Source organism: Oncorhynchus nerka, linkage group LG24 (genome assembly GCF_034236695.1).
Source record: "Oncorhynchus nerka isolate Pitt River linkage group LG24, Oner_Uvic_2.0, whole genome shotgun sequence".
Classification (NCBI taxonomy): Eukaryota; Metazoa; Chordata; class Actinopteri; order Salmoniformes; family Salmonidae; genus Oncorhynchus; species Oncorhynchus nerka.
In genome coordinates this window covers 93,943,462-93,955,359 of record NC_088419.1, presented here as the reverse complement: position 1 = coordinate 93,955,359, position 11,898 = coordinate 93,943,462, and the positions used below count along the sequence as shown (strand labels likewise).

Below are 11,898 nucleotides of genomic sequence, written 5' to 3'. Positions count from 1 at the left end.
GCACACACAAACAATCCATGTCTCAATTGTCTTAAGGCTTAAAAATCCTTCTTTAACCCGTCTCCTCCCCTTCATCTACTCTGATTTGAAGCGGATTTAACAGGTGACATCAATAAGGGATCGTAGCTTTCACCTGGATTCACCTGGTCAGTTTATGTCATGGAAAGAGCAGGAGTTCTTAATGTTTTGTATACTCAGTGCCTATACATGGTGTTTACAGAATGATAATAGCTGCACTCACATGAATCAAGAATACAGCTTTGGCCACACCACGTCTAGTGTAAAAGTTGCAATCTAATGTTAAAGAGAGATAAATCTCACTAGACATATTTTACTAACATATATCCCCCTGAAAACTAGTTGCTTTATACATGGTACTCGGCTCGTGGGTTCATTCTGTATACAGAGTAAAAGAGAGGTCAACAAACCTCTATCGCTGTCTGTAACCACTATCTTACGCAAGCCTTTACTTGCCTGCCTTGTGGGAGGTGCCATCCACAGTATTCCACAGAATATCTGCACACAGACCAGACTTAAAAGCAGTCAGTTTGTTTTACTCTTTAGACTAGCAGAACCCGTTTTGTTCCACTCTTTAGACTAGCAGAACCCATTTTGTTCCACTCTTTAGACTAGCAGAACCCATTTTGTTCCACTCTTTAGACTAGCAGAACCCATTTGTTCCACTCTTTAGACTAGCCCAGGTAGTCCTGCAGTAATGGAGCCTGGGTCAACCGTGAGTGCAGTGAGGAGTAGCAGGGTTCTGTGTGGCACAGAGATACGGCCTGCTCTGATTGTCATCAAGGAGGGAAAGATACACAAAATCCTCCCAGACTCCAGTGGTTCTACTGGGTATACTGCTGCTGGCTGTGAGGTAGGTATTGATTGGCTCTCTGGCTTCTGCTCAATTTGGTCTTTTTATTGTTGGGTTTTTTTGTGTTAATTATGACTTTGTTTGTTCAGAATGTTTGCGTAATAATTTCCTATGAAGAAAAACACTTCCCAGTTCAACTAGTTCTCACAGTTTAACGTCAGAATTAGACGTTAATGTTTCTCAAAGAATCAAATTTTGAAGTTGTTGCAAACTTCAAATTTCAAAGTGTTTTAGGTTAAGTTTAGGTATTAATGCAACATTTTTAAGGTTAGGGTTAATTTCAGGCATTATTAACTCAGAATGTTTAAGGTTTGGGATAGGTTTAAAACAAAAATCTCAAAAACAAAAAATTATATAGCTGGATTTGAACTTGCGACCTTTGGAATCAGAGGCAGATTCACCCACTATCCCTGTCCACAGCACCTAACCAAAACCAAACCGCACTTGAACGTAACAGCGCTTACTGTTGCCCCTAGTGGCTGGTTTCCACGTCATCTCCTGACGTACTCAAACATGGATGGAAGTCAAATACTGAATTAAGCTAGCAGTGTTATTAAAGCTGTTATTGAAACGTTCAGTTAAAGTGTTAAGCAGAGCTTGTAACCAAAATGTTTTCCTCGTCATTTTCTTTGTTTTGTTCCACTGTTCAGACAAGCAAAATTTAAAAAATCGAAAGATTAATTCATTCTTCTCTAGTTAAAAATCTCTCTCCCTAATTTCTGAATCACGCGGTAATACCAGTAGGCTACTCTGCTTCCAAGGGGGAAGGGCCTACAAAGGTTAGCCTGTAAGGCCTAATTAAATAAACATTTAAAGCAGATTAATGAAGAGGCTGTCTACACCTTGAATTTGTGATTCACCACCATACTTACACTCCGTGCGCGTATCTGCGCTTGCTGCTGAGGAGAGCAAGTAGCCTGCATTTGACCGAGCCAAAATTATTCTCATCTGAGTCCACTACAATATACCCATTTGTCCTAAAACTGTCGTTTTACTTAAAAAATAAATAAAAATGGAGACCATTTTAATTGAAGTAAAGATGGAGGCCATTTTAATTAAATTAAAGATGAGGCCATTTTAATTTAATTAAAGATGGAGGCCATTTTAATTAAAGTAAAGATGGAGGTCATTTTAATTGAAGTAAAACACAGGCTACTGTGTAACTTTCAGGTAGGATTGACCCCCTCCCCCTCCCTGCCCATCAATACCGAGCCGTCCAGGAAGGCTCGCGTTGCTCCGGACGATCAGGTGCTCTCTGAAGCTGACGTGAGGAAATCTTCACCTGGATCCTGAACTTTCCTGATGGGCAGACCACAGGCTGTGAAGATTGACAACAACACCTCCTCCACACTGACTCTTATCCCCCCCCCCCCCCCAGTGGTGTTTGCTCAGCCCTCTGCTGTACTCCCTGTTCACCCATGACTGCTTGCTTTGCACGACACCAACTCCACCATCAAGTTTTCTGATGACACCACGGTTATAGGTCTTTCCGAGTCAGCCTATCCAGAGGAGGCAAGTGAACTGGCATTGTAGTGCCAGGACAACAACCTCTACCTCAACAACCTCTACCTCAACAACCTCTACCTCAACATCAGCAAAACAAGGGAGTTGATTGTTGACTTCCGGAATCAGAGGAGGGAACATGCCCCTAACCACATTAACAGGAGTACAGTCGAGAGTCTGCTTTTAACTTCCTCTGCATCACATCATCACTTGACGTGGACCAACAACAACACCACTCCTGTTAAGATGATGCAACAGGGACTCTACATATAAAAGTTAGGCCTCCCTGGGTCCTTTCCAGATACTACTGACGCACCAACCGAGAGCGTCCTGACAAATTGCATCACAACCACAAGGCCCTCTGTAGTGCCTTGCGGTCAGATGCCAAGCAGTTTCCATACCAGGCGGTGATGCAACCAGGCGGTGATGCTCTCGGTGGTGCAGCTGTAGAACATTTTGAGGATCTGAGGACCCATGCCGAATATTTTCAGTCCCCTTAGGGGGAATATGCATTGCCGCTCCCTCGTCACGACTGTCTTGGTGTGTTTGGACCATGATAGTTTGTTGGTGATGTGGACACCAAGGAACTTGAAGCTCTCAACCTGCTCCATTACAGCCCAGTCGACGTTAATGGGGGCCTGTTCGGCCCTCCTTTTCCTATAGTCCACGATCAGCTCCTTTGTCTTGATCACGTTGAGGGAGAGGTTGTTGTCCTGGCACCACTCTGCCAGCTCTCTGACCTCCTCCATAACGGCTGTTTCATCATTGTCGGTGATCAGGCCTACCACTGTTGTGTCATCTGCAAACTTATGATGATTTTGGAGGCTTGTCCGCGCAGTCTTGGATGAACAGGGAGTACAAGAGTGGACTAAGCACTCACCCCTGAGGGGACCCTGTGTTGAGGATCAGGGTGGCAGATACATACGTCGTTGCCTACCCTTATCACCTCGGTGCAGCCCATCAGGAAGTCCAGGATCCAGATTTCGGAGGGAGGTGTTTAGTCCCAGGGTTGTTAGCCTAGTGATGAGCTTTGAGTGCACTATGGTGTTGAATGCTGAGCTGTAGACAATGAACAGCATTCTCTTGTAAGTGTTCCTTTTGTCCAGGTAGGAAAGGGCAGTGTGGAGCGCAATAGAGATTGCGTCATCTGTGGATCTGTTGAGGCGGTATGTGAATTGGAGTGGGTCTAGGGTTTTTTGGGATGATGGTGTTGATGTGAGCCATGACCAGCACTTCATGGCTACAGATGTGAGTGCTACGGGTCGGTAGCCATTTAGGCTGGTTACCTTAGCGCTCTTGGGCACAGGGACTGGTCTGCTTGGTCTGCGAGTCACTGGTACTTACTGCTTTCGTTTATGCTTGTAAGCAGGAGTCAGGAGGATATAATTATGGTCAGATTTGCCAAAATGGAAGGTGAGGGAGAGCTTTGTATGCGTCTCTGTGTGTAGAGTAAATGTGTCACACCCTGATCTGTTTCACCTGTCTTTGTGCTTGTCTCTACCACCCTCCAGGTGTCGCCCATCTTCCCCATTATCCCCAGTGTATTTATACCTGTGGTCTCTGTCTATAGACAGTTTGTTTTGTTAATTTATACCTACCAGCGTTTCTTCCCCTGCTCCTGCCTGTTATCCTGCTCCTGTTTTCTAGTCCTTCCCTGTTTTGATCTTCTGCCTGCCCTGACCCTGAGACTGTCTGTTTTATACCTTACCCCACCTTTCTGGATTATTGGCCTCTGCCTGCCCTGACCCTGAGACTGTCTGTTTTATACCTTTCCCCGACTGTTCTGGATTATTGACCTTCTGCCTCCCCTGACCCTGAGACTGCCTGCCATTCTGGGCCCTTTATACCTTCTCCAGATTATTGAACTTCTGCCTCCCCTGACCTCTGCCTCCCCTGACCTCTGCCTCCCCTGACCCTGAGACTGTCTGCCGTTATGGGCCCTTTATACCTTCTCCAGATTATTGACCTTCTGCCTCCCCTGACCTCTGCCCCCCCTGACCTCTGCCCCCCCTGACCCTGAGACTGCCTGCCATTCTGGGCCCTTTATACCTTTTCCAGATTATTGACCTTCTGCCTCCCCTGACCTCTGCCCCTCCCTGACCCTGAGACTGCCTGCGTTCTGGGCCCTTTATACCTTTTCCAGATTATTGACCTTCTGCCTGCCTTGACCTGTATTTTGCCTGCCCCTGTTGTTAGTAATAAACTTTTGTTTCTTCTACACTGTCTGCATCTGGGGCTCACCTTAAACGTGTTTTGTTTCTTCTACACTGTCTGCATCTGGGGCTCACCTTAAACGTGATATAAGGTGGTGTATAGTATTTATATTTATTTATTGTTGTTTTTCTGAGCTAAAAACTGACCGCCGCCTCGGGATGAGTATTTTCTTGTTTGCTTATGGCCTTGTACAGCTCGTTGAGTGCGGTTTTAGTGCCAGCATCGGTTTGTGGTGGTAAGTAGACAGCTACGAAAAATACAGATGAAAACTCTCTTGGTAAATAGTGTGGTCTACAGCTTATCATGAGATACTCTACCTCACTCAAAACAAATCCTTGAGACTTCTTTAATATTAGATCTCACTCACCAGTTGTTATTGACAAATAGACACACACTCCTCGTAGCTGTTCTGTCTTGTCGATGCATGGAAACCCCAGCCAACTGTATATTATCCATGTCGTCGTTCAGACACGATCTGGTGAAACAGATGTTTTTAATGTCCCGTTGGTAGGATAGTCTCAAATGGAATTCATCCAGTTTATTCTCCAATGATTGCACGTTGACCAATAGGACGGATGGTAGAGGCGGGTTACCAACTCGCCTACAAATTCTCACAAGCCACCCGGATCCCTTGTATCAGCGTCTCCTCTTTCATGCGAATGATGGGTGGGTGCAGAAGTAAATCTTTCGCGTCTGACTCGTTAAGGAAAAACATGTTGTCCAGTTCGAGGTGTGTAATCGCTGTTCTGATATCCAGTAACTCTTTTCTGTCGTAAGAGACTGTGGTACACGTGTACTCATTCACGCACACACCCGCACAGACACCCACATATCCACACAAACACACACACACGCGCACACACACACACAAACACACACACACACATAAACTCGGCAACAACAAAAAAAACAGCCCTTTTTCAGGACCCTGTCTTTCAAAGTTCATTCATAAAAATCCAAATAACTTCATAGATCTTCATTGTAAAGGGTTTAAACACTGTTGCCCATGCTTGTTCAATGAACCATAAACAATTAATGAACATGCACCTGTGGAACGGTTGTTAAGACAATAACAGCATACAGACGGTAGGCAATTAAGGTCACAGTTATGAAAACTTAAGACACTAAAGAGGCCTTTCTACTGACTCTGAAAAACACCAAAAGAAAGGTGCCCTGGGTACCTGCTCATCTGCGTGAACATGCCTTAGGCATGCTGCAAGGAGGTATAAGGACTGCAGATGTGGCCAGGGCAATAAATTGCAATGTCTGCACTGTGAGACGCCTAAGACAGCTACAGTGAGACAGGACGGACAGCTGATCGTCCTCACAGTGGCAGACCACGTGTAACAACACCTGCACACAATCAGTACATCCGAACATCACACCTGCGGGACAGGTACAGGATGGCAACAACAACTGCCCGAATTACACCAGGAATGCACAACCTATCCTTTAGACTGTCCGCAATAGGCTGAGAGAGGCTGGACTGAGGGATTGTAGGCCTGTTGTAAGGAAGGTCCTTACCAGCCATCACCGGCAACAACATCGCCTATGAGCATAAACCCACCGTTGCTGGACCAGACAGGACTGGCAAAAAGTGCTCTTCACTGACAAGTCGCACCATTTGTCTCACCAGGGGTGATGGTCGGTTTTCGCGTTTATCGTCGAAGGAATGAGCGTTACACCGAGGCCTGTACTCTGGAGCGGTATCGATTTGGAGGTGGGGCGGTGTGTCACAGCATCATCGGACTGAGCTTGTTGTCATTGTAGGCAATCTCAACGCTGTGCATTACAGGAAGAGTGGGGTAACATCTCAAATCAGGTGCAGTCCATGAGGACGAGATGCACTGCAGTACTTAATGCAGCTGGTGGCCACACCAGATACTGACTGTTACTTTTGATTGACTGTTACATTTCTGTTAGTCACGTCTGTGGAATTTGTTAAGTTTATGTCTCAGTTGTTGAATCTTGTTATGTCCATACAAAGATTTACACGTTAAAGTTTGCTGAAAATAAATGCAGTTGACAGTGAGAGGACGTTTCATTTTTTGCTGAGTTTATATACACTGAGTGTACAAAACAATAAGGACACTTTCATAATATCGAGTCACCCAATTTGTGGACTCTACAAGGTGTCGAAAGTGTTCCACAGGAATGCTGGCCCATATTGACTCCAATCCTTCCAACAGTTGTGTCAAGTTGGCTGGATGTCCTTTGGTTGGTGGACCATTTTTGAAACACACAGGAAACTGTTGAGTGTGAAAAAACCCAGCAGCGTTGCAGTTCTTAACACAACCGGTGCGCCTGGCACCTACTACCATACCCCCGTTCAAAGGCACTGAAATATTTTGTCTTCTCCATTCACCCTCTGAATGGCACACAAACACAATCCGTGTCTCAATTATCTCCTCCCCTTCATCTACACTGATTGAAGTGGATTTAACAAGTGAAGATAAAATAATAAAAGATCATAGCTTTCACCTGGATAGCCACATGGAAAGAGCAGGTGTCCTTAGTGTCTTGTGCACTCAGTGTCAATTCATGCTACACACACAGCACAATTTTTATTTATCTAACTAGGCAAGTCAGTTAAGAACAAATACCTATTTACAATGTTGGCCTAGGGGTAGTGGGTTAACTGCCTTGTTCAGGGGCAGAAACAACAGATTTTGACCTTGTCAGCTCGGGGGATTCAATCCACCAACCTTGCAGTTACTAGCTTAACACTCTCATCAATAGGCTACCTGCCGCCCAAATTGCTGCTACGAGATTTGTTTTCACTATTGCTTATACTGCACAATTTAATCACTTGCCCCCCCCCCCCCAATCCCACTTACTCTGATACATGTGTAAATAATTGTACTATAATTGCGACTTCCTGTATAATGCTTATACTTACGTATTCATTATATTCTTATCTTATCTTTAATTATTTATTCTTATTGTTGTTGCATTATAGAGAAGGAACCTGAAGTAAGCATTTCGTTGGACAGTGTATACCATATGTGTCATGTACATAAGACTAATGCAACTGGAAACTTAAAACTTGGTTCTCTGGCTCACTTCCTCCCCCTGTTGGAGAGAAAAGATACTGTCATTCAGTGTATTTATTTCTCACCCATTTGTAGTTCAATCGAGGCTATTTTGTGGCCTAGATTGCTGAAGTCGTTCGTCATTCTTAAAAAATGTAATTACACTGTAATAACATCTGTATTACTACATCTGTGTCCCAAATACCACCCCATTCCCTACATAGTGCACTATGTTTTGACCAGAGTCCTATGAGCCCTAAGGGGCCCTGGTCAAAAGTAGTCCACTATATAGGGAATGAGGTGCCATTTGGCCATTACTGATTGAGCATTACTATGAAGGTGTATAACTATTTTTAATGGTGTATCTTAACCCTGGTCCTGGGACCCAAGAGTGTGCACATGTTTGTTTAATCCCTAGCACTACACAGCTGATTCAAATCCTCAACTCATCATCAAGTTTGGATGATTTGAATCAGATAAGGCAAAAACAAAAACAAAAAAGTCATATAAATTATAAATAGTTATACGTGTTCATGGTAATGGCCAGGACCAGGATTGAGATACACTGATCTATAACGTAGTTTTAATGATGTAGCATTACTGACGTAGCATTACTGACGTAGCATTACTGACGTAGCATTGCTGACGTAGCATTACTGACGTAGCATTACTGACATAGCATTACTGACGTAGCATTGCTGACGTGGCTTTACTGACGTAGCTTCACTGATGTAGCATTACTGACGTAGCATTACTGACGTAGCATTACTGACGTAGCATTGCTGACGTAGCATTGCTGACGTAGCATTACTGACGTAGCATTACTGACGTAGCATTGCTGACGTAGCATTGCTGACGTAGCTTCACTGACGTAGCATTACTGACGTAGCATTGCTGACGTAGCATTACTGATGTAGCATTGCTGACGTAGCTTCACTGACGTAGCATTACTGACGTAGCATGACTGATGTAGCATTTCTGACGTAGCATTACTGACGTAGCATTGCTGACGTGGCTTTACTGACGTAGCTTCACTGATGTAGCATTACTGATGTAGCATTACTGACGTGGCTTTACTGACGTAGCTTCACTGATGTAGCATTTCTGACGTAGCATTGCTGACGTGGCTTTACTGACGTAGCTTCACTGATGTAGCATTACTGACGTAGCATTGCTGACGTGGCTTTACTGACGTAGCTTCACTGATGTAGCATTACTGATGTAGCATTACTGACGTGGCTTTACTGACGTAGCTTCACTGACGTGGCATTGCTGACGTGGCTTCACTGATGTAGCATTGCTGATGTAGCATTACTGACGTGGCTTTACTGATGTAGCTTTAGATCAATATGGGCTCCCAAGTGGCGCAGTGGTAATAAGGCACTGCACTCAGTGCAAGAGGTGTCGCTACTGGTTCGTATCCCGGCTGAATCACATCTGGCCGTGATTGGGAGTCCTATAGAGTGGCGCAGAATAGTCCCAGCGTCGCCGGGGGAGGTCGTCATTGAAAATAAGAATTTGTTCTTAACTGACTTGCCTAGTTAAATAAAGGTACAAATAAATACATTTACTGATGTAGCTTTACTGTGATCCTGGGGTTTATTATGGATCCCCATTAGTTACTGCCAAGGCAGCAGCTACTCTTCCTGGGGTTTATTATGGATCCCCATTAGTTCCTGCCAAGGCAGCAGCTACTCTTCCTGGGGTTTATTATGGATCCCCATTAGTTCCTGCCAAGGCAGCAGCTACTCTTCCTGGGGTTTATTATGGATCCCCATTAGTTCCTGCCAAGGCAGCAGCTACTCTTCCTGGGGTTTATTATGGATCCACATTAGTTCCTGCCAAGGCAGCAGCTACTCTTCCTGGGGTTTATTATGGATCCCCATTAGTTCCTGCCAAGGCAGCAGCTACTCTTCTTGGGATCCAGCAAAATTAAGGCAGTTATACATTTGTTATACATTACAATAAATTCACAACAGATTTCACAACATATTAAGTGTATGCCCTCAGGCCCCTATTCTACTACCACACATCTACTGTACAACACAAAATCCATGTGCACATGTGTGCATAGTGCGTATGATATTGTCTGTTTGTATGCATGTGTCTGTGCCTATATTTGTGTTGCTTCAAGTCCCCGTTGTTCCATAAGGTGTATTTGTATCTGTTTTTTAAATCTAATTTTACTGCTTGCATGAGTTACCTGATGTGGAATAGAGTTCCATGTAGTCATGGCTCTATGTAGTACTGTGGAATAGAGTTCCATGTAGTCATGGCTCTATGTAGTACTGTGCACCTCCTATAGTCTGTTCTGTACTTGGGACTGTGAAGAGACCTCTGGTGGCGTGTCTAGTGGGGTATGCGCATTGGTTTCCGAGCTGTGTGCCAGTAGTTTAGATGGACAGCTCGGTGCATTCAACATGTCAATACGTCTCACAAATACAAGTAGTGATGAAGTCGATCTCTCCTCCGCTTTGAGCCAGGAGAGATTGACATGCATATTATTAATATTAGCTCTCTGTGTACATCCAAGGGCCAGCTGTGCTGCCCTGTTCTGAGCCAATTGCAATTTTCCTAAGTCCTTCATTGTGGTACCTGACCACACGACTGAACAGTAGTCCAGGTGTGACAAATATATGTATATGTAAAAAAATATGTTTTGACCATGACAGTTTACAATCCAGGGTTACGCCAAGCAGTTTAGTCATCTCAACTTGCTCAATTTCCACATTACAATATTTAGTTGAGATTTAGGGTTTAGTGAATGATTAGTCCCAAATACAAAAGCTTTTAGTTTTTGAAATATTTAGGACTAACTTATTCCTTGACACCCATTCTGAAACTAACTGCAGCCCTTTGTTAATTGTTGTAGTCATTTCAGACGCTGTGGTAGCTGATGTGTATATTGTTGAGTCATCCACATACATAGACACACTGGCTTTACTCAAAGCCATGTCGTTAGTAAATATTGAAAAAAGTAAGGGGCCTAGACAGCTGCCCTGGGGAATTCCTGATTCTTCCTGGATTATGTTGGAGATGCTGCCATTAAAGAACACCCATCTGTGTTCTGGTCGACAGGTAACTCTTTATCCACATTATAGCAGGGGGTGTAAAAGCCATAGCACATACGTTTTTCCAGCAGCAGACTATGATCGACAATGTCAAAATCCACACCGAAATCTAACAAAACAGCCCCCCACACAATCTTTTTTTCATTAATTTCAGTTATTATCAGTTATTTCATGGCTGGTGCTATGACATGTATAGCTGTATCTATAACATATATTTGTTACACTGATGGTAGGTGTTGGATGTGGGAGACCATCTGGTGATGCCTGGTATCGTGGACTGTCACGTCCATGTGAATGAACCGGGTCGCACCACCTGGGAGGGATTCTGGACCGCCACGAGGGCTGCTGCTGCAGGAGGGGTCACTACCATAGTGGACATGCCCCTGTAAGTCACTACCATAGTGGACATGTCCCTGTAAATCACTACCATAGTGGACATGTCCCTGTAAATCACTACCATAGTGAACATGTCCCTATAAGTCACTACTATAGTAGACATGTCCCTGTAAATCACTACCATAGTGAATATGTCCCTGTAAATCACTACCATAGTGAACATGTCCCTGTAAATCACTACTATAGTGGACATGTCCCTGTAAATCACTACCATAGTAGACATGTCCCTGTAAGTCACTACCATAGTGGACATGTCCCTGTAAATCACTACTATAGTAGACATGTCCCTGTAAATCACTACTATAGTAGACATGTCCCTGTAAATCACTACCATAGTGGACATGTCCCTGTAAATCACTACCATAGTGGACATGTCCCTGTAAATCACTACCATAGTGGACATGTCCCTGTAAATCACTACTATAGTGGACATGTCCCTGTAAATCACTACCATAGTAGACATGTCCCTGTAAATCACTATCATAGTGGACATGTCCCTGTAAATCACTACCATAGTGGACATGTCCCTGTAAATCACTACCATAGTGGACATGTCCCTGTAAATCACTACCATAGTGGACATGTCCCTGTAAATCACTACCATAGTGGACATGTCCCTGTAAATCACTACCATAGTGGACATGTCCCTGTAAATCACTACTATAGTAGACATGTCCCTGTAAATCACTACCATAGTAGACATGCCCCTGTAAATCACTACCATAGTGAACATGTCCCTGTAAATCACTACCATAGTGGACATGTCCCTGTAAATCACTACTATAGTGGACATGTCCCTGTAAATCACTAC

The 11,898-nt window shown here is 44.1% G+C and overlaps 1 protein-coding gene across 1 annotated transcript in view; it reads left to right on the top strand.

The window, feature by feature from the left end:
• The first annotated feature begins 513 nt into the window (after window positions 1-513).
• Window positions 514-11,898, top strand: part of zgc:103559 (Allantoinase, mitochondrial) — a 55,672-nt gene continuing 44,287 nt past the window's right edge. The window contains exons 1-2 of the mRNA XM_065009342.1: window positions 514-871; window positions 10,925-11,076. Of these exons, the coding sequence (XP_064865414.1) occupies window positions 716-871; window positions 10,925-11,076 (308 nt within the window). The 5' untranslated portion in view covers window positions 514-715. The remainder of the gene's footprint in view (window positions 872-10,924; window positions 11,077-11,898) is intronic.